Genomic DNA, 23,915 nt, shown 5'->3' with positions numbered 1-23,915 from the left:
TAAGTATCGTTAAATAAATTATGTCTTTAAAGTAAAGCAATGCAAGATAGCACAGTGATTTAATTCTTCCCTTTACAACAAAAAGGATTAGTGGTCCTTAATAAGAAATTCTTAACTTTGACAAGCACTCAGTTCCCCTCTCAAATTCTTATTACCTGCATCTAGATTCCCTTGCCCAGGGTATATGGACTTTCTAAATCAGTGCCTACAAAATGGGAGAAAAAAATCTCAAGATTCTGGAACTTCTGAACTTGCTAAGAAAACATGAATGAGCAGCTATATTCTGTTCAGAGAACAAATGTCACATCATATTAACAGCTAAAGAAAGCCATAGTTTACAGTTTTGCTGACTAGATAACTAAAACCTTGGATAACAAACTGACTGTGTTTAAGAACAATTCTTTTTCCTGATTTTCTCATTTTATGTGAACAATTCTATGATCATTATGCAATCTTGGACAAGGCTATCTTCTTTCGTGAAATAGGAATCACCATAGTACCTACCCTACTAGGATTTTTGGCAAGACTGCACAAGAGAATACCATAAAAGTTTAGTCAGGACACACCCTGATTTAACAAATAAATACTTCAGGCGTATAACTAGCTACTTTCTGTCACAATTAATGTAGGTCCAGCTGTAGGGTTTACTGCAGCTGGCAAATTGATGTGGCAGGGGGCTGACGCCTGTTGGGGATGGAGAATAGTTGACAAAAAAGTTTCCAAAGATGCCCTGTTCACAGAAATCGGATTTAACTTTTGATGGATGTCAATTAGCTAATCTTGATAAGCAATAGCAGCTGGACTTTGGAGCAAGTGTGTTTCTAGACCCTAGAGCACCTCTCTGTTGAGAGCAGGACCCATGTGACCAGGCATATGGGAACAGAGTATGAGCGCTGAGGAGGATGGGCCTGGCATGACTGCTTGCTCTAGATCTGGCACTCCAACCTGTCCATTTGTTCACTGGTTTAGTCACTCAACAAGTATTTCTGAAAAGCCCAGCTGCAGCAGGTACTGTTCTAGGTGCTGGAGTAACCAGTGTGTAAGACGGGGTTCCAGCACTCACAGAGTTTACAATGTGGTAGAAAAGGACAATAAACCAACCAGGGAGGAGTCAGTGCTGTAGAGAAAATTAAAATAAGGTGATACGATGGAGATGGATGACACTGGGCTGGGTGGTGAAGGAAGGAATCTCTGAAGAAGTGACAAATTTAAGTGGATCCCTGAATGAGCAGAGTCAGCTATGTAAAGATGGGGGCAGAGCACTTCAGCAGGGGCACGGTTAGTGCAAAGGCTCAAAGGTGAGACAAAGTTGGCATGATTGGAGAAGCAAGAGAAAACCAGTATGGCTGGGGAGCCCTGGGTGACAGGGAGACGGGTAGGAGCCAGAGGCAGATAGGTAGGCCAGACAGGGCTTCATACGCCAATGTAAAAGGTTTGGGGTTTGTTTTTTTTTTGTTTTTTTTTTTTTTAGATGTTCATGAAAAGCGCAAGTAGAAGGGAAAAGCATGATCAGGTTTCTGTTTAAGACTGCTTGGGCTGTGCTTTGGAAAATGAACTGTAGAGGACAGGGATGGAAAGACACTGGGTGGAACTTGTCCACAGGCAAATGCACTGTGAGATCTAGGCTGCGCTGGCATACCAAACTGCAGACTTAGAGCAACCAGATCTAGCTCCACAGATAATACTGCCCGTCCTGGGTTCTAAGTCATTCAGGATCAGAGGAGAGCTGAGCTGATTCTTTAATACACTGCTTGTGTTCCTCTTAGTTTCACAAACAATTTAGGCAGGTGCACAACCACCTATTTCCTATCATAATTGGCATAGGCCCGGCTGTGAGGTTCTCTGAGGCAGGCAAACTAATCTGGCGATAGAGAGTTGAATCCTTACGAAGACAGACAACAGTTGACAGTTTTCAAAGATGTGCAGTGGGATCTAGGGTTGCAGGGCTTCTAAAATTTTCCAAAGGAGTATTACTCCTGCACTTATGCTCCCAGCTTGCAGACTGCTGTCTTCTCACTATGTCCTCACATGGCCTTTACTGAGTGCACACATAGCAAGAGAGTGATCCTGTGTCTCTTCTCATTTTACAAGGACACCAATCCCGTTGGATTAGGATCCCACCTTAATGACCTCACTTAGCGTTTATTACCTTCTTATAGGTCCTTTTGCCAAATATAGTCACATTAAGGGTTAGGGCTTCAACATACAAACTTTGGGGGAACATAGTTCAGTCCGTAACAATGTGTCATTTTCATATGAATTCCTATTTGTATATACCACACAGATACATGGGATATGAAGAATAATTGTGATCTTAAGGAGCTCAGAAGTCTAGCAGGAGAGATAAGCAACTATAACAAAATATGGAATACTATACTAGAGGTATATGTAAATGCACTTAGGCCTATTAGAGAAAAAAATGTCAGGGACATTTCTCTACGACATTCTCCCTAGGGAGAATAACTGGTATTTATGTTAAATTTTACAGAGTAAGTGGAAATTCACCAATGAGGCAGACGAGAAAATCCAGACCTACCTCAAAACCCAATTTCTTTTTTCTTTTTTAAAGATTTTTATTTATTTATTTGAGAGAGAGAGCATCAGCAGCGGGGAGGGGTAGAGGGAAAGGGAAAAGCAGACTTCCTGCTGAGGTAGCAGCCTGGTATAAAACTCAATCCCAGGACCTGGGATCATGACCTGAGCCTAAGGCAGTCGCCATGCAGGCGCCCTCAAAACCCAATTTCTATGAAAAAGGCTTCTCTCTGACTACCCTAGCCTAAAGATATATACCTTTTACTGAGTTTCAAGAATAATTATCGTTTATGTAGTTCATTTGGCCATTTAAGCAGTGTTCTAAGGTATGACTTTTATTATTGAATTATTAAAAATCTTTCATTACTTACAACTTTGAATGAGTATATGGCTTGTTTTCTAACCAGAATGTAGGTTTCTTCAAGGTAAGGATCATATCTGATGAATCCTTCAACAGAGTAGGAGCTCAGATAATGAATGTTGCTTTGATTTGATGAGACTGAAGGTCACAGAAGAGACTTAAATGTGAGAATCAGGAGCTTTAAAATCAATTAGGACCGACTCCTCACAAACAAAGAGACTATTACTGGTTAATTTCTCTGGGTCTCACTTTTTTCTGGCTCTTGCAAGCACTAGGCCTCCATGAACATACTAGCTCAATCTCTTATTCAACAATCCCATCTAATTAGGGGTGACTGTAAGGGTTCCAGTCTCTATGATTTTTGATAGTCTCCTTTCTTGTTTAGACTTTATCTAAGCAACTAAAAGGCCATAAAAATTCATTCAATGTTATATTTAACATAAAAGCAGGAAAGGGAGGGCAACTAAAAGCAATTCAAGGATCAATCCTTAAAGTTTAAATTTTAACCTTAAAATACAGTTAAAATCTTTGTTAGCATCTAGTACAGGACAGCTAATTGTTCTACTTCAAGTAAATCACAGGGAAGACTAGGACAGGTAACAGTGGCAGGCTAATTAAAAAATACTTACTTTTGCCTTCTAGTGATTAGATTTAAACATATGGTTTAAACATTTCACAATACAGTACTTAATATATTGAAAAAAAAACGCCAATGCTAATATAAAACATGTATGTTTTCCACCTTCTATTCTGTAACAAAACCTTATCCTAAACGAACAAGCAGGCTAAGCAGCAGCAACTCAATTAAAAAGATACTTTCCCCAACAATTCTGAAAAAGACTAGTTTGGTTACTGTAAAAATGAAAGAAATTAAAAAAAAAAAAAAGAAATAGTTCCATTTGAAAAGTGGTTACAGTTCTAGCTTTATAGTGGCAAACTCCTTTGTTAGGTCACAGTAAATAAATTGGTTGTTAAAAACTAGTGCTAGCAAAAAGTAATTCCGATGTCCAAGGATGGGACAGGCTCCATGACCACAAAACGCTGCCAGCTCTACCTTTTAAATAGAGTTTGCCAAGAGGAGTGTGTTACGAGCCAGGCTTGGCTGAAACAATCCACTGCCCACAAAGCTACTTTAATGTACTGTCTCTATTGAAAATCACAGCAATCCAACAATACATGACGATACTTTCCCATCACTGCAGCAATTCCCACCACAGGCAACACTGTGTCTCCAACAAAGAAGGCTCACATTCTATGTCTGCGAAAACCCCAGTCCTGCCTACTACTGTATGGTTGCCAAGAGGAACATCTGTGTGCTCCACAGTACACAGCACTGGCTCTGTTTTCTCTGTTTTCTTCTTTTTTTATTTCCTAGACAATAAACTGTGTGATTGCTTGGTAAGGAAATTGTCTTTCATTCCTTTCCTCTTCCCTTTTATTTATTTGTTTGTTTGTTTGTTTAACATGACAGTCAAACAACTACATCTGCCATCCATTATTACTTTGAGTCTACATCCTGAACACATAATAAAGTTAATTTGTTTTCTGATTTCATTTGATCTTAGACTTGTGATCATCTAAAAATTGCTGACTTTAAAGTTGAGTTCCCTAATACAAAGAGGCTATTCAATTCTCAGAATATTTTAGAATTTTATTTATATTTAGAAAGTCATAAATTCAAATAAAATATAAAAGAATGGCAATATATTCTCAAGAATAAAAAACCTTGTAAATGACAGATACCCTGTAGAAAATTTACAATATAAGCTATTAGTTCCATAAGAATATTACATTTTGGTAAAGACTTCTGTTATGTTTACCTTAACCTCAAATCAGTATTTGGGCTTAAAGAAGTTAAAAAAAAAATTAAGGCAAACAAGACAGAAATGAATACGGAATATAACTGGGAATTTCTTAGAGATAAATGACATGTTAGGCCCACAACTTCTATCTGCTCCCCAAACAAACAAACAAAAATGCTCAATTTTATTAATAATCAAATAGATGAAATTAAAACTAGATACTTTCGCTATTGATATGATTAATATTTGAAAACAGAATACCTAAGTTTGTGAAGGAATAGACTGGCTGGGATTTTAAACCAGTACTACCTTTCTAGGGAGCAATTTGGTAAAATGAGTATTTATACCAGTTGGCCCAGCAATTTTACTTTTAGGATTTTAACCAAAACAAGTGAGAAGAGTTGGGCATCAAGATGTTTACTATACCTTTACTTAGAACAAATAATTTAGAAACAGCCAAGTATCTAACCATAGCACACTTGTTAAATAAATTAGGATACATCTCTACAAGGAATACTATACAACCAATAAAAATATAGTTTAAGAGACTATATGATAAAAGTATTCTTACTATATAGTTAATAAATGAAAAGAGTAGGTTATAAAATATGAGATATTCTGGAAGACTTAAAAGAAATTAAAGAAAATAAATAAAAATTTTTTAAAAACCCAAAAAACTAATTTAGACCAAATAAGTATTACAAAAATACAAAATGTTATAATCAAATAAATCATTATAAACAAAAAAAATGAGATATGATGGCAACCCACTTTTTAAAAAAATATACTTGCTAGGGCGCCTGGATGGCTCAGTCGGTTAAGCATCTGACTCTTGATTTCAGCTCGGGTCATAATCTGAAGATCGTGAGATAGAGCCCCTGTATCAGACTCCATGCTCAGCAAGGAGTCTGCCTGAGATTCTCTTCCTCTCCCTTGCCCCTTTCCTCACTCACATAAATCAATCAATTAAAAAATCATCTAAAAATAATATCCTTGCTCAGAAAATTAAAATGTTAGTAATAGTATTATTTCATGGTCATATGACCAGTTTCTTTATTTCATAATATGCTCTTAGTTTCAGAACCAGTAAAAAGCCCCTAAATTATTGCCTTCTTAAATAATACCAAAATTTAATTTATTATCATTAAGGAAATAAAGGATAACTCATTTCTTCTTAAAGATATGTGTTCAGGGCACTGGGTGGCTCAGTCAGTTAAGCATCTGCCTTCTGATGCTTATGCCTTATGCTCGGGTCATAATCCCAGGTTCCTGGGATGGAGCCCTGTGTCAGGCTCCCTGCTCAGTGGGGAGCCTGTTTCTCCCCCTTCCTCTGCATCTCCCCCCAACTCATGTGTGCGCACTCTCTCTAATAAAAAATTTTTTAAAAGATACATTGTGTTTTCAAAACCTGTTCCACTGAAAATCATATAAAACTTCACATGAAAGCTATAGCAAGAGACAAAGAGGAAGGGAGAATTAGTACCTAAGGGACTAGGAATGGAAACATCTCATGGTTTATCATTTTAAGTAACAGTGGACAATCACAAAATTACAATTCAGAAAGTTTAATGAAGATAAAGCTGACTTACACTGCTATACATGGCCTGAAAGACCAGTCCATGTGATGTGCATCTCTCAGTTTCAGTAGACTGAAACAACAACAACAACAACAGATAACTATGATTTGTGTGTGTCATTACTGGTAGAAATGGAGTAAGTGGAAAATAATGGAATTTTTTTATTTCTTAAATCAAAGATGATATAGAGTGTATTTTTACCTTTCATAGTTTGACATTGCCTTACACTATAAAACTGAATTAAAGAGGCACCTGTGTGGCTCAGATGGTTAAGCATTTGCCTTCGGCTCAAGTCATGATCCCAGAGTCCCGGGATTGAGCCCCATATAGGGCTCCCTGCTCAGAGGGGAGTGTGCTTCTCCCTCTCCCTCTGCTTGCTTGTGATCTCTCTCTCTGTCAAATAAGCAAATAAAAGCTTTCCAAAAAATACAAATTAAAAAAAATAAAACTGGATTATTAAGAAAATCACTTACCACTTTTATTTTAAAAGGAGTCTTTACAGTAAATTTAATATGTTTACTCTCCTATGACATCTTGCATAGGAGCCAGAAAGCTACAAAGAGAAATCTATGAGTTCTGAAACCATGTAAAATATGGACTTGATCCCTTGAGTTACACTGTTCTTTTTCCATGACACATTTTGTAAACTAGTTTTAAACTACATGGCTATTTGTGATTCTGCTAACCTATGTATTTCTTTTGGAAAAAAATAAAATAATTTGTTTAAAGTGGCCAAAAAAAAAAAAAAAAAGTGTTTCCAAAGCAGCTGTTAAATAAATGAGAAAGAGCTGTACTCTAGCAAGTGATACTGATTTACTACATGGTGTTTAGAAACCATCACTGTTAAAAAAATAAATTAAATAAATAAAAACCATCATTGGAGGGACACCTGGGTGGTTCACTCATTTAAGCATCTGACTCTTGATTTTGGCTCAGGTCATGATATCAGGGTCCTGAGACAGAGTCCTTTGTCAGGCTCCGTGCTCAGTGGGGAGCCTGCTTGAGATTATCTCCCTTATCCTCTGCCCTGGCCCCAAGGGCATGCTCTTTAAAATAAATAAATAAATAAATAAATAAATAAATAAATACCATCACCAAAAAAGCAATAAAAAAAAGTACCTGGTTTGTGGTCTGGATTTCTCCTCACTATATACAAGTAGAGTTCATGTTATATTTTTAAAGTATTATTATTATAAAAGCCAATTAATTTGTTTTTTGTGTTCAGTAGTATACCACCAAGTCATGTTCATAAAAAAAGGCATAATAGCAAACTACATAAATGAAGACCTATCAACAAATAGTACAACTTTTAAGAATGACAGACACTTTCTGATTCAATTACTAAATAAATGTACTGTGGGGAATGCTTGTCTACCCAGTTAAATGTGGACAACCTATTACCAAGACACAGGTAGGGGATATGCCACAGAAACACATAGCCCTTCACTGAACACTGGACTTTTTTTTTTAATGGAGCTTTATTTAGTCCCTACTATTTACATGTTAACTCACTTATTTTCACACAAACAATTCAAAAGTGGATGTTACTATCACCGTTCTCCAAATGAAAAAACTTTCCCAAAGTCATACAGATAAAGAATAGTACAGCTCAAGATTCAAACCCTAATCTCTCTGATTCTCATCTTTGTTCTTTTCACTATGTTACTGGGTCAAACGAAGCAAAATGACTGAATGCTAACATTACAGGACACATTACGGGTTGATGTTTTAGCACTGAATGCCACCAGATCACAAATACTCTACTTGCCAGTGTTTCCTCTCTCCCCAAAGACACTGGTAAAATCCACTTGTTCAAGCAAGTTAAATCCAAACTGAAGTGTCTGACATAAGAAAACTGGTAGATGGGAATGGGGAAAAAGAAGAGAGAGGGGGAGGCAAAACATAAGAGACTCTACTGAGGGCTGATGGAGGGAGGTGGGTTGGGGATGGGCTGAGTGGATGATGGGTATTAAGGAGGGCACTAGTGATGAGCATTGGGTGTTGTATGTAAGTGATGAATCACTAAATTCTACTCCTGAAACTAGTATTACACTGTATGTTAACCAACTAAAATTTAAATATAAGCTTAAAAAATTTTTTTGTAAAAATTTAAAGAGGAGAATTGGTAGGACAACTTTTTTTGCAAATCTGTCAAAAAAGTACATTAATGAGACTGTCACATTATGACCTAATTGATTTCTAGAGAAACTGGACTATCAGTTCAGTGATATAAATGGATTTTCTGTTTAGGGAACTCTGATTTGATTACATACATAAATTAAAAAAAAACCAAAATAGTGTTCATATATACTTACAATTATTAAGCGAAGCCAAACATTTAACATAAAATCCAGGAGTAGAGGAATCTTTGGATACGCTGAGCCAGCTATGAGAGTGGGAAGGAGGGTGCTGGGGTGTTCTGTGTTTACTGCTTTGACTTTCATTTCTATCCACATGGACCAGCAATCAGTTTCAGAGACACTTACTGAAAGATCAGGGCAGAGTTTCTCTACAAACTCCTCAGAATGGATTCATTACCTCACCTGATTTCATTAATACTTTTATCCTTTCAAGATAATTTTGCTCAGACTGAAAAAAAAAAAGCATCTTTTGTGGTCACACCACATCCTTACACATTTGGAAGCAGGACACTCTTTCAATAAAGTTGTTGCTGGCTGAGATACACATTGATTCCTTAAGTATCATCATGATGCAGTCAGGCAATCAAACATTTTATGCCATCAATCAGTCCATTATATTTTTGGTCCTTTTGCCTACATGATGGTTTTAAGGCAGAAAGTATACCTAATCAGAGATACACATACTTACTTGCTCTTTTAGATCATTGTGACCATAACTGCATGTAAAAATGTATTGTGCAAGCAATAAATTATTTTTGTAGTAAAAATAATAAAAAAAAATCAGCCTAGTCTCCACCATCATTAAGAAACTGTTACTATGTATTCTGTTAAGGAAACTCCTTTTAAGAAGGGCACCTTTTAGTTTCCTGGTGTCTTTCCACAATGTTCTCAATTCCTCCTGTGATGCCAGAATGTGCCTCCGTTTCCCACATGGTTTTTAGAAGTAAACCACTTCTAAGCTCCTCTCTGCTAGGAAACCAAATAATCTTACTAAGAAATACATGTTCATAAGGGTAGATGAAGCTCTTTATAAAAAGGGCCAGAAATATCAATTCTTCGTTCTCAGCAAGGACTTGATGCAGTTGGATGATGGACTGAAGGCTGATGTAGAGGCCTCATCCACAGATATTCTCATCCTTTACAAGTGGAGGGAGATTAACAGATACATATCAAGCAGAAACGTCTGGGAAGAAAACACCAGGTTCTAATTCAGAGGTTCTGTGGCCACTGTTTTTAGAACATCACATTATTTTCAGATTCTTTTCTCTGTTTTGAAGAGCTGTTGTCACAGGAGCCTTATTCTAGACAAGTTATTTCTAAGGTCTCTCCTATATATTATGCTTTTGACATCAGTCTTGCAGAATGAGTTATATACTACAGATTCTGAAAGTACAACAGACAAATGATTAAGAAGCCCTGCTGCTATTTCACAGCAAAAGAAACTGTACAGCAAAGCCTTTCTTTCTTCACCATCTCCAAAGTTGCGTGTAGTTTTCCCACAGTATCGGGTTGCTGGTTGAGGTACACACACAACCTAGGTGATAATTCACTTAGATTTAAACTATTTTTTCAAAGCCGACTTTTCCAAACAATGCACCATCTACATTTTAAATGGTAGGTGAAATTCTACCACCACTCTTAAAAAAAGGGGACAAGGAGGTGCATTGTATTGGACAAAAGAAACGGAGGAAAGTATTGACAGTACAAACAATCTATAGTACCCTTGGGGTAGAAAGAATTGTTGAAAAGAGTTTTCTCACACGTGAAAAAGCAATGAAGCTCACAATGTTGATTATATGTCATGATTTTTTGGAGCTAGTATTGAAATACCTGAAAAGAAGCCATCTTTGTAAATATGTATAATCTTTTTCCTACTAATACACAAATCAGTGATATAAACCTATGCTTAAAAATAAAATTTAAGTTTTAAATCAGATTAATGAGAAGCTAGGAAAAAGTATGTCTTTAAGAAAAAGTGAGACAGGGGCACCTGGGTGGCTCAGTGGGTTAAAGCTTCTGTCTTAGACTCAGGTCATGATCCCAGGGTCTTGGGATCGAACCCTGTATCGGGATCTCTGCTCAGCAGGGAGCCTGCTTCCCCCCCCCCTCTCTGCCTGCCTCTCTGCCTACTTGTGATCTCTGTCAAATAAATAAATAAAATCTTTAAAAAAAAAAAAAAGAAAAGAAAAAGTGAGACATATAATCTTTGGTAGTTAATTTATAAATTTAATAATTTAGAGAAATACATGAAAGAGGTGCCTGGGGGGTGCTCAGTGGGTTAAGCCTCAGACTCTTGATTTCAGCTCAGGTCATAATCTCAGGGTTGTAAGATAGAGGCCCATATTAGGCTCCACATCAGACGCCATACTCGGAACAGAGACTGCTGGAGACTCTTTCCCTCTGCCCCTCCTCTGCTCATAATCAATCAATCAAATCTTAAAGAACTTCATGAAAATCCTCAAAGCTTCTAGTCCTTCCTCAATTGCAAATGAGGCAGTGTGACATATTGATCCACTACCTCCTTTATTCTTTGAGATCACCAATTGAAAAAAGATGCTCAAATACTACAAAGATGAAACTGCTATTCTATTTTCTCTGTATGTAACACATTGTGTTTGTATAAATTTAAGCCAGAAATCTTCAATGTTCACTTCCCCACAATACAAAATTGTTAAGAAAGACATCTGCGGAACAAAATAAACTAAATGTAGTCTAAAAATTACATTCTTGAGGCTCTCTGAGATGTCACCTAGTCAAACCTCCTGCCCTTAGTCCTCCTAAATCAACATGCTGCTTATAAGGAAACACAGCTCTTCCAAGACTTTAAACTCACCTTTTTTTTTTTTTTAATAAGTCAAATTAGCTAGCATAATCTTGAAAGGTTTGGTTTTAAGTGTTTAAAAGTTAAGTTCATTAGCAAAGTCACTTGGAAAACAGTTTCAACAATTTAATCAGACCTAAAGAGAAGGCAGATATATGCATCTTCTGTTTGATTATTCAGCATAAGAAATTATGACTTGGATATTAGAAATTAGAGAGAAAGAGATTAAGGGGAAAATTGTTTTCCATGTTCAGGCTCATGCTAATTACTCTGACCAGCTGCTATGGAAGAAGGTAGAGCATATGGAGTGCCTGGGTGGTTCAGCTGGTTAAGCATCCAACTCTTGGTTTTGGCTCAGGCCATGATCTCAGGAGATCAAGCCCTCCGTGGGATAAGCTCCACACCCTCAGCACAGAATCTGCTTGAGATTCTCTCTCCCTTTACCCCTTTCCCTATGTGTGTGTGTGTGCAAGTGCGTGTGTGTGTGCGCGTGCATTAAATAAATAAATACATAAATACATAAAATTTTTAAAAAGAAGGGAAAGCATAGTATGTGCATTTAACTTATTTTAATGTGGTCAGCTGGCAAGGAAATTTGTTGAGGAGGTTAATAAATAAGCTAAATTGGATAAATCACCCGGAAATCTAAGACTCAAGTAGTGCACACAGCTTCCTACTGGATGACAAGACAGCTGAGCACAGTGAACTTAAAACTGCAGGGTAAAAACTAGAACATATCTGAGTTGTTGAGAAGGTGCAGGGACTGTATTTTAATCCCACAGGAAGCAGGTAAATAGATGGCAACAGAGTCCACCCTAACTCCTTGGCCGACCCAGGCTGCACACTCAAGGAAGTGTGGTGGGAAAAGGGCAGAAATAAAATCACATTTTCAAGAGATTCACAAGTTGTCAATAGCAAAAACAGTGCTTTATACCTACCTCAGCATAGCTCAGTTTCAAGAATTGACTTTCCTCAAATTAAAGACATGACTGATATGTCTGGGATTTTGAGAACGAGGATGAATCTCAAAATACCAGAATTATCCCCAAATTTCTGGCTAAATACCCAACTGCAGGCAATGTCTGCATTTTTCTGGTTCTGTAACACTAGTTTCTCTCATGAAATTTCTGTCAACAAAGCTGAGAGGACCAGTCCTGAAACCTAAAGTCAGAGCTGTGAGGGGGTCAATGTGAATTTACCCAACAGTTCTCAAGTGTGTTCACGAACTTCATCTGGGATCTCTGGGAAACACTATACCAGTATTTATGCAATTTTATCATTTAAAGTTAATTACCTGGTCTTTTAAAATATTAAAAAATTAATAAATACTCTTAAATTTTCTAACAAACTGTTACAATCATGATTAATATATGAAAAACTCCTCATATGCTGTCTACAGATAAAAGGAATTTTGACTTTGTAGCCCACATCTGAATAAAACAAACCAAAAACCTAGTTGTGTGTCCCAGTCCTAAATTAGGAAGGGGAGATTCTGAAAAAGAAGAGAAAGGAAGGAAGGAAGGAAGGAAGGAAGGAAGGGCGGAAGGAAGGAAGGGAGGGAGGAGAAAGAGAAAGAAAGAGGGAAGGAGGAATGAAGGGAGGGAGCGAGGAAGGAAGAAGGAAGGAAAGAAAAGAAGAGAAGAAAGGAGAAAAAAAAAAAGGAAAAGGCTCCCAGGAAACTCTATTAAAACTACTTCAATATCCTTCCATTAATTATCTACATTTTTAGGAGGAATCAATAGCCCCATTCCATTTGAACTGGCCAAGATCTAAGATTAAAAAAGACTTCCCCCTGTCAATTGTCTTTTTCATACTTCTGTTAAATTTTGTTGCTAATACCAAGTGCTATTTCCCCAGCTGTGAAGTCAGACCAGCAGCTGCCTTAGCAAACCATGCCAACACTACACCAGTACATAAAGACAGCTGCCTTGCCTGTCCTTACAGATGAAAGAAGAGTGCTAAAGGCCTAGAAAAATCTCCTGTACTGGCAATGGCTGTGAAGGCAGCTGCTTGCCTATCACACCGTTTAAATAGAGTGTGCTATGTGACAATAGCTATAAGAAATGAAGAAAAGAATAAATACAATTAATTTTTACAGATAACACATATTTTCAAATTATTTTATTTATGGGATATTACATTATTTTTGACAATTTTATTTTTTGATTCCTCAGCATTCTATGCACAGAAGCAAAACATCACTATTTATAAACACATATATGTCCTAATTTCTATTTTAACAAACTAAGCAATAAAGCACCTTGAAAAGCTGTATCCAAAAATTTATTTTAAAATATTTATTTATTTGACAGAGAGAGAGACAGCAAGAGAGAGAGAACACAAGCAGGGGGAGAGGAAGAAGCAGGTTTCCAGCAGAGCAGGAGCCCAACCATGGTCTCGATCCCAGGACCCTGGGATCATGACATGAGCCGAAGGCAGATGCCTAACAACTGGGCCACCCAGGCGCCCCTTTATCCAAAAATTAAGTTACCAACAGTAATTGATTTTTCTAACATTGGCAATGTTATAAAGCTTCAAATATCTGAGAATCATACCAAGATACAACAGAATTTGAGGCTTATGATGCTTTGGTAAGAACTAATATTTTCAAGACTGTTCCTGTTTCATTAAAATGGACCTCCTTCCATACATTCAGAATGGATTAAAAGCCCAAATAAAGTCTGTAGGCAGAACTGATATCTATATTTCTCTTTTAGGAAACATTTTTACTTAAAAAAATACTGACTATACTTGATCACAATGTCTGCAACTTACTTTGTTTGAAATATTAAAATATATACATTTCAGAGGGCGGTCAATTGTAGTCATAATAAAAATCCACATTCTAGGTGTGGCTACTGTAAGAGCCTCTGTTGTCTGCATTTTGACCCTCGGCTAATTAGTACATTAAATGGCAGAGAAAATTTCATTGGTGAAAATATGGGCTGTAACTAGCATGAGTATTAAAAACAGGACCCCATTTTTAAAATAAAAAGCATTTAAGAAATATGGACTGGCTAAACAGTGTTTTAACAACTTGCCCGGGCTTCCATAAAAAAAGAAAAGGTAGGAGTTCACTGCAGCATGGATAGTTTTCCCTTGCAGATGATGCCCCCCTTTAAATTAAATACTTCTCTATCCAGCCATGAATGTGGAGGATTCTATTTGCCAGTTGCTGGTATTAAGAGGGCAGAATTTTCCCTTATGTGACCACTTTTCTGCCATATGTTAGTCAAAACCTCTCTTGCCAAATACAAAATTTCAAATCAACATATGACTAGTACTATCAAAGCATATTTATTAATAATATAGTTAGACTGATCTGCATAAGAACATATGACTTTACACTAAAATGTATAAAGCATAATAAAGTTTCAATGAAGCCAGTATGTAATTTTGGAAAGTCCTAGCATCCTGGTCACGCAGAAGGCCATTCAGAGATCTGTTATAGCTTATTAGGGAAAAGAATACACACACACACACACACGGAGAGAGTAACTAAAGAGATGATAAAGCCTGGCCAACAAAGTAATATATTTTATAAATATTAGAGGACTGAGAAGACTAAACGGCCCTTAAAAAAACACCTAAGCATAATGACTCTGTGCTCAGAGCAGAGCCTGCTTGAGATTCTCTCTTTCCCTCTGCTCCTCCCCCTACTTACACCCTCCTCTTTTCTCTAAATGAATGAATAAATAAAATCTCTAAAAAAAACCAACCAAACAAAAAAACACAACTCAGGTGAATGAATGAATTAATAAATAAAATCTTAAAAAAAAAAAAGCTCAGTCATTTAGGTGTCTGGCTTTGGCTCAGGTTATGGTCTCAGGGTCCTGGAATTGAGCCCCGCATCAGGCTCTCTGCTCAGTGGGGAGCCTGCTTCTCCTTCTCTCCCTCCCGTTTGTGCTCTCTTTCTCTCTCTCTCTCTCTCGGATAAATAAATAAAATTTTAAAAAAAGAGAGAGAGAGAAAGCATTTTACCTTTATGGACGAAAGAATGTGCTATTCAATAAATCGTACTAGGAAAATTGGCTATATATCTGGCAAAAAGAAATTAGATCCCTATATCAAACCATACAAAAAAATAAGTTACATAATGGGTACAGGTTTTCCTTCTGGGGTGAAAACTTTTGGAATTAGGGGTAATGGTTACATAACACTGTAAGTATGTTAAATGTCACTGAATTGTATACTTTGCAATGATTAAAATGTTAAATTCTATTTTATTTTTTATTACAATAAGGAAAATAAGTTGCAGATATATTACAAAATGAGAAATCAAGCTTTGAATATAATAAAAACAAGAGAAATATCTGTTTGACTTCAGGGTAAGAAAGGCTTTTCTAGATAAGACACAAAATACTATTATTCCAGATGCATAACAAAACTACCCTAAAACTCAGTGACCTCAAAGAATAATAATCATTAATTTTGTTCAAGAATCTGAAATATGGGCAAGGCTCAGCAGGGACAGTTCATCTCTGCTCCATGCCATGTCGCTGAGGTAGTCTGACTGGAACTAGAGGATCCATTTCCAAGGCGGCTCACTCATGCAGATGGAAAATTAATACAGGCTGTTTGTCGTCTACGTGTTACCTTGCTGCAGGGCTTGGGCTCCCTCAAAGGATGATGGCTATATTCTAAAAACATCCTAAGAGACAGGAAATAGAAGAGGCTGGTTTCCTAAAGCCTGGGCACCCATATCTGGCACCAATGTCACCTCTGTTATATTCTATTGTTCAAGGAATCATTTATCCCAGATTTAAGGGGAGATACAGACTTCCCTGAATGGAGGAATGTCAAAGGGTTTGGGGACCATGTTTTAAGACTACATAGCAACTCATAAAGGAAAAGGCAGCACAACTGACTATATCAAAATTTAAAACCCTTTCATGACAAGTTACCATGAAAAAGGTAAAACATGAGATAAATTGAAAAGAGGGAATCTGTAACACATGTAGGAAAAAGTTAATATGCAGAATACATAAAGAACTACAAATCAGTTAGAAAAAGATAAACAAATAAAAAAATACAGGAAGAATATGAACAGTCAATTCATGGAAGAGGGGCCTAAATGGCCAACTGATATATAAAAAAGATATTCAATGTCACTTTACAGAGATTAGGAAAAAACAAATCAAAATATCCCACATTAGACTGTTAAAATAAAGTCTAAAAATTCCCTCAATTTTGATGAATATGTGAGAAAATGGGGACCACCATAAACTTTGAATGTAAAATGAAGTCAAAACATTAGAGAGCAATTTGGCAGTATCTAATAAAACAGAGTATGTACACACAGTCTTTGACCCAACTTTTAAGGTTCCAGATAATATTAGGCAAAAAATGCATTTGTCCTTGGAGACACGTATAAAGAATGTTAGTGCTCTTAATGTCCATAATAATTAAAAATCAAAAACCACCTAAAAGTTCATCAATAGGGAAAAGTATAAATAATAATTGGAGTATATTTATATCGCAGTTAAAATGAATGAACTAGATCTCAGGTTCTTAGATTTCAAAAACACAATGTTGATCAAAATGTTAAAAAGTGACATAAAATTAAACACAAACAAAAACACACACAAAGCAGTATGTATACACATAGCAAAAATGTAAGAACTTGAAGTATATGCTACATATTCAAGATGGTAGTTGCCTCTGGAAAGAAAGGTAAATATAAAATACAGGAAAGCTGAACAAAGTAAGATATCAGAGAAAACTAACTGTTCATTAAAGATTTGTAGATTTGCTGGGAGGCAAAGGATTATATTTCCAAGCACCCTTACATCTAGATGGGGTCATGTGACTCTTTCTCACCAATGGAATATGAACAGAAATGAGGCATGTCACATGAAGACCAAGGACCTTCCACAATTTCTCTTTACTTTTCCATCTGCTTATTATGCATGAGCACTATGACCTTGGAAACCATGTGCTAAAGGAGGTAAATTCCTAAAATGGAAAGAGTCTGGCTCTTTATATCCCCTCATGAAATGCCAGCTACCAACCAGGAATAGTTACATGGCAGTGTTATGTGAGTGAGAAACAGTGGAAAGCCAGTAGAATTCTGGGATTTGTTTCAGTTTAGTTTCACCCAACTATATAAAAGGGGACCTCCATTTACAAAAAAAAAATCTACTAATATCTGTTTCTTCGATTAAAAGAAAGTCTGAAGTAAAATCACCACCATCACCGCCAAAATGTCAGTTTGTTAATTCTAGGTGGTAGAAATTCAGGAAGCTGTAGTATACTATTTTTTGTAGTTTTGCAGTTAAAAAGAAGTTTTATTAAGAAAGATACAACAGAGTTGGCCACTCCTCTAATATTTTATAGGAACACTACATTTTTACTGCAGTTTATATTTCTAATGTGGCATACTCCTGTAAGTTATGTTCTCTACTGTGCCTACCCCAGTTTTCCCCGGATTGTACATAACACTTCCACATCAAGGATTCAACTCAATGCACATGTGCAGCTCCCAAGCTTTCCTCTTTTACTTCCATGTTTATCTGAATAAATGTAAAAACCACATTAATTGTTAAAATAATGAGTAGCGGGTGCCTGGGTGGCTCAGTGGGTTAAGCCACTGCCTTCAGCTCAATCATGATCTCAGGGTCCTGGGATCGAGTCCCAAATCAGGCTCTCTGCTCAGCAGGGAGCCTGCTTCCCTCTCTCTCTCTGCCTTTCTGCCTGCTTGTGATCTCTGTCTGTCAAATAAATAAATAAATAAATAAATCTTTAAAAAAAATAATGAGTAGCTTAACATTTTTCAAAATTACATAGAAGAAACTGCATGGTCTAAAAAGCTATGGGAGAATAAAAGAAAAAGCAAGTCCATGCACATAATCCTGTGCAAATTAGAAGAAAAAAAATATAATATATGCCAAGTGCTATTACAAGTCAATATTTTTAGTATTAACTCCTTAAGTCCTTAAAACAACCCCACAAGGTACATCACTGTAAAGCCCCATTTTATAATGAGAGTGAAAGAGACTGATGAAAAATTTTTCTAAAACTACTAAACCTAGTTTGTGTTAGGGACCAATCCACAGAGGTCTAACACAATTTCGAAAGCAAATTTCACTTATCCAAGATTTTTAAGATGGAAACCTAAAAACCCTCCTTGACCCTAATGTTCCATTTTAAGCACAATTCCATTGCTTACTCTTTTAGAAATATTTCATGAACTCATTCTTTCCTTTACATCCCAATGCCAAACATCCAAACATCACACCCTGACAATGGCAATAATCTGTTACCTCTCTTCTGGGTTCACCTCATCCTTCTTCCACCTGAAAATTACCAACTAGATCCGTTACTTAAGTAACCTGTATAAAATGCTTACCACTGGGATATAACCATATTCTCTTACCTTACTTCTCAGGCTTGTTTTGAGAATTAGAGCTACTTAACACATATAGCAGAGTGCTTGGCACACTGCAGAAACTCAAGAAATGTTAATGACTTTGAAAAGCAAGAATTTTCAACCCTATTTGAAAGAGGAGCTAAGCAGGCCAGAGAAGTTAAAATAATTTAACTGAAATAACTTGGTAAGTGGCAGAACCAGGTTTGAACCAAGATCTGTCTAGCTCCAAAACATATATATTTCCACTATAATCTTACTGCTTCCTAAATACTTTTTTCCAAATTAAAATTTCAAAAATAAATTTCACTGTAACTTGAGGAGGTATTGAAAATCATGCTGTTATATTTCTTTTTAAATTTAGCAACAGAGAAAAGCTTTTTAATAAGAGAAGCACCATTCTGGCCAATGTATTTAGAAAACAGAAATAAAAAGCATAAAAATTGGGAAGGGGGAGATATGTTTTATTTGCAGGTGTACTCCAAGGGTACAACTATAAAGGTTTTCACACTTCATATATTCTTTCAAACAACACTTTTATATCGTCAATAAAACATATGCTTACTTAATTTTTTGGTGGTGATCTTTATTTTTAAGTAGTTTGAATTAAACAAAGTACCTGAGCCTTTCTCAACTGGGGTTCACCAGAGAATTAACTAAGCCCTACAGAAAATGACTTCAATGACTTTCTTCTTAATTCTCCCAAGAATGATAAGAATAGGAAGTTAATTTATTATTTAAAATATGTTAGGACATTAGGGCATAATTCTCTAGCAAAATCTTTATTGAAAATATTACCTGATAATTCTTTCGAAATGACCTAGGTAATACATTGCTAAATTTATCTGAAACTGTAATATATGTAACAGTTATTAAATGTCTTAGGTATATGAGTCAAAATAAGAACAATTTCACAAAAATCTAAAAGCACCTTTACTAATATAGTTAGAATAAATGTCTTGTGCTATCTGAGGTAAAATTTTGAGTGTAGGGACTTTTCCTACTAGCTGACAAGTGTTAATCAGTGTTAAATAAATCAATCTTTGCCGCTACCCATCCTGGAGTTTCCAATGTGAATTCAGAACATCTGCTCTTGTGAGCTGCACTTTGGGGCTAATATTCCAAACTACTACCTTTTCTCTGGTCATGGCTTCTTAATGCCAGACACTGGTGATTCCCAACTTATTCCCAACTTTCTTTTTAAATTTAGTTCCATGTCTTCCTTTCTGACAAAGCCCCATTTTGTTCAGGAAGCCACCCTGATATTTGTCAGGGGTGGCTGGCCATAGTCTCAATCCCAAGGAAATCTTAGCCCTGGTTTAATAGGAGTATGATCAATGCTGTCACTCAGGCCTCATGCACCAAAAGGCCCTGTACTTGGGGTTTAATGCTCTGTGGTCGCGGACCCGAAATTCTGAAGAACTTTATCTTTGCATTTGTGTTTTATAAGTGAAATATGATGAAACAATGGTACATGTTTTGGAGCCCTGACTTATGTGGTCCTCAGCTACCCTCTTCCATCCCAAGACGGGTGGGGAAAGTCCATGTTCCACTGTCACCCACCGTCCATAGTGGGGGCCTGAGCACACATGTAGATTGGACACCTACTCTTAAGAATGTCAGTGCAGGGGCGCCTGGGTGGCTCAGTGGGTTAAAGCCTCTGCTTTCGGCTCAGGTCATGATCCCAGGGTTCTGGGATCAAGCCCCGAATTGGGCTCTCTGCTCAGTGGGGAGCCTACTTCCTCCTCTCTCTCTCTGCCTGCCTCTCCGCCTACTTGTGATTTCTGTCTGTCAAATAAATGAATAAAATCTTTAAAAAAAAAAAAAAAGAATGTCAGTGCACCCCTGGGGCTAATAATACATTATATGTTTATAAATTTTTTTTTAATTATTTAAAAAAAAAGAATCTCAGTGCAAGGGGAGAAGGTGGCCATTCCTACCTCGAGCTGATGGTGCCATGTTCCACAGGTTAATTGGCTGGCGCCTCCCAACCAACCCCCCACCCCACACACACACACTAGAGATATCTCTGTGCATCCTGGCACACAGGCAGCAATCCCTTGTGGTTGCTCTGCAGTGTGGACCGGGGTGGTGGGCTCAAGGGAAGAGTAGATTAATTTCCCTCCCCCCGGCCTGGATACCACATTTTCAGTTTGCACTGAACCCTGTTAATTTTGTAGTGAGCCCTGTAAGATAGTGTCTGAATCAGTCATGGTGGTCTCTCCCCCAGTCAATGACTGTCTTATACCTAGACATATAATGAAATTTTGGAGATATATGAAAAAATATCTTCAGGGGAAGTACTAGGAAAGTTTTCTTACTCTTAAAGGAGACACAAGAAAGAGAAGCCTACTTCTCTAGTTCTTCTCTACTTCTGCATCTCTAAGTTGTCAATTCCTGACGTCCTCACTGCTATTTTGTAACTGTAAAGAGATCATGCCCGAGTATAAACCTGCCTGGGTAGGAGAGCCTGCTTAGACTAGGGTTCCAAAGATGGAGGACCTAGGGCTCTTATCACAACTAAATTACAGCCCGCCTCTGGATTCTTTGTTATGTTGGTTAATAAATCCCTTATTGTTTATGATAGTTAAAGTGAGGTTTTCTGTTAATTGCAGCTGAAAGCATTCTAAATGCTGAAAATACCTTGACACATACGAAATATACTTTTAATAGTAATACAAATTTCAAAAGAACCAAGCTCATCAACCTTGGAAAATAACTGTCCATCCCTATGACATATTTCCAGCCTCCCTTTCCCCAGGTGAATTTTATATATTACATAGCCCATATTTTAAAATCAAACCAAAGATACCCACTTTTAAAACTTAAGATTATTTGCACCAGTTTCTAAGATCACAGATAAAATTTTATTCATACAAATTGGGATATACTATCATGATGGACTTAACATGGAATATTAGAAAGAAAACTACATTTCTAGTAAGCCTACTTTCTCTTCCTACCCAGCCTTCCAATATCCAGCCCCTCATCAATGAGCTACATACCACATAAATGGAAAATAGGGACAAACATATTTCCACTGGAAATAGAAATGCACTCAACTTGACAAGAGAATGATATTAAACAGTTTTCATGTAGAGGTAGAAATGTTTTTCCTATAGAATATTCTGGTGTCAAGATTCAAAGGTGCTGGGGGAGTACCTGTGTGGCTCAGCTGATTGAGAGCCCCCAGGTCAGGATCTCCGGTTGTGAGATCTAGTCCTGCATTGGGTTCTGTACTTCACATGGAATCTGTTTGAGATTCCCTCTCTCTCCCTCTCGTGACTGCATTCTCCATCTCTCTCTCTCAAAATAAATAAATAAAACCTTAAAAATAAAATAAAATCCAAATGGGCTGGAACCTCATCACCACATGGCAAGATAACCATCCCAGAGAACACCAACAAAGAAATCCCAGTTCTCACTAGTGGATTTCTTCCTACCTCCTTGCATCAGAGTCCTGGCCATGGGTAAGGGTCCTACATCCTCAAAAGAGCTCCTTATTTCCCATAGGGAGTTTCTCTGCTACAGGAACCATCAGTTCAATATAATGATTGGGCCTCTCTTGAGAGCTGACTAGTTCTGGAAGACAAATTATCTATTCCCAGATAATAATAAAGAGAAGACTGAATAGTAACAGTTACAATTAGATAAACTCGATAAATCTGTTAGGTAAAGCACACAAGAGTAGCCCAGGGACAAACATTTCATTTGATTTGGGCAGGAGCGGGAAGGATTATAATCTCTTGCAAAAAACAAAACCAGTTAAAACACATGATTACAGCTTTCTAAGGGAAAACGTTTGGTAGTGAGAAAATTATTAAACATTCTTCAGAAGCCATGGAGCTGAAGTCAGTGCACTAACCAACAGAGCAGCTGTCAATGCAAAGGGGGTTCCTGTGATAATCCTGCTCTGACCTCAGACTCAAGCCTGAGAACCTGTCAGAAAGGTGCTCTCACAGTGGAAGACAACAAGCAGCAGCTGCTTGCAGTCAGCGGGCTGCAGCTATTTCTCTCCTTTTAAAAAATACAGTGCCCCTCCAGTTGTGGATTTCATGACACAAGGGGTGTGTGCAGTTCTCCTCGCCGCTGCAGAGGACAGTGAGTTCTCAGTTCCATTAGTACACTGCTCTCAAGGGCAGGGTGTCCACCAGACTCTCTTCAGGACTTGGAGCTGCATCAGTACGGACAGATGTGTAAAGTTCTAGTTATAGAACAGTAAGAAGTAAGACAACTATCCTTTCCCAGATAAAAGAAAAGTTAAAAATTAATAATTCATTGATGTCATTTACACAACTGAAACAAAAATGACTTTTAAAATTTCTTTTAGGTGAACTGAGGCAAGAAATGAAATAAAAAAGGCTGAGGGAGAGATGGCAAATTATATACTATAGAGAGCCAGACAGACTGATACATCTAAAGACAGAGAGATCATCAGTTTAGAGAAGCATGATAGAGACATGCTGATACATCCTTTTAATTTTGTGATGGTCATTTGTGTAATAGTGCTATGTTGAGTAAGATCTCCCCAGCAGCAACATTTCCAGCGGTTTCTCTCTGATCTGTCCCTTTTATATTTGTCAACTGAAGGCAGGGAAAGTCATGATGAAGAATAAGGGAATTAACATGCTTGTGCATTCTTCCTGATACAACTACACAAACCCCTTACAATGCCAGAGTGACCACTCCACTGGTCTCTTTCCCAACTTTCACTGCTATCATAGCCCCACCCCCAGCAAGTGGTCATTTCTCTTATCTCATAGGCAATAATGCTATTAAAAATACCTGTGGCTTTATTTATTCTACACCTATTGATGCTACATATAGTATAATGGTTAGTTTTATGTGTCAAATTGGCCAGGCTCTAGGACCCAGTTATTTAATCAAACACTAATCTAGGTGTTGCTCTGAAAGTATTGTGTTGAGACTGGGTTAGCCGACAGTTTATAATCACCCTTGATAATGTGAGTGGGCCTCATCTAATCAGTTGAAGATCTTAAGAGCAAACCCCCAAGTTTTCCGAAGAAGAAGAAATTCTGCCTCAAGATCAAGATAAAGTAAGCTAGAGAAAAAAAGTAATTAAGAAAATCATAAGAAGGAGAAAAGACATATACAACGTCTTCTGCAGCATCAACTCCTGCATCAGTTTTCAGCCTGCTGACTTGCTCTGCATATTTTAGACAAGCCAGTCTCCACAACTGTGTGGGACAATTCCTTAAAATAAATAATCTATAGCTGTATCTCTATCTCCTATTGATTCTTTTTCTCTGGGGAACCCTGACTCATAGAGATGGTAACGCCAACTTTTCTATTTT

At 37.2% G+C, this 23,915-nt stretch overlaps 1 protein-coding gene across 2 annotated transcripts in view; it reads right to left on the bottom strand.

The window, feature by feature from the left end:
• LOC101690827 (28S ribosomal protein S28, mitochondrial) overlaps nt 1–23,915 on the bottom strand; it is a 111,267-nt gene that overhangs the window by 14,894 nt on the left and 72,458 nt on the right. The window contains exon 3 of one of the 2 annotated variants that reach the window (XM_045063179.1): nt 6,285–6,344. The exons of the other annotated variant lie outside the window; for it this stretch is intronic. Within the exon in view, the coding sequence (XP_044919114.1) occupies nt 6,285–6,344 (60 nt within the window). The remainder of the gene's footprint in view (nt 1–6,284; nt 6,345–23,915) is intronic. 2 annotated transcript variants of the gene reach the window in all.

Source organism: Mustela putorius, unplaced genomic scaffold (assembly GCF_011764305.1).
Source record: "Mustela putorius furo isolate JIRA1106 unplaced genomic scaffold, ASM1176430v1.1 tig00003846_pilon_pilon_pilon, whole genome shotgun sequence".
In the NCBI taxonomy this organism is placed as follows: Eukaryota; Metazoa; Chordata; class Mammalia; order Carnivora; family Mustelidae; genus Mustela; species Mustela putorius.
The sequence above is the reverse complement of the archived record's forward strand: the minus strand, read 5'-3'. Positions and strand labels throughout refer to the sequence as shown.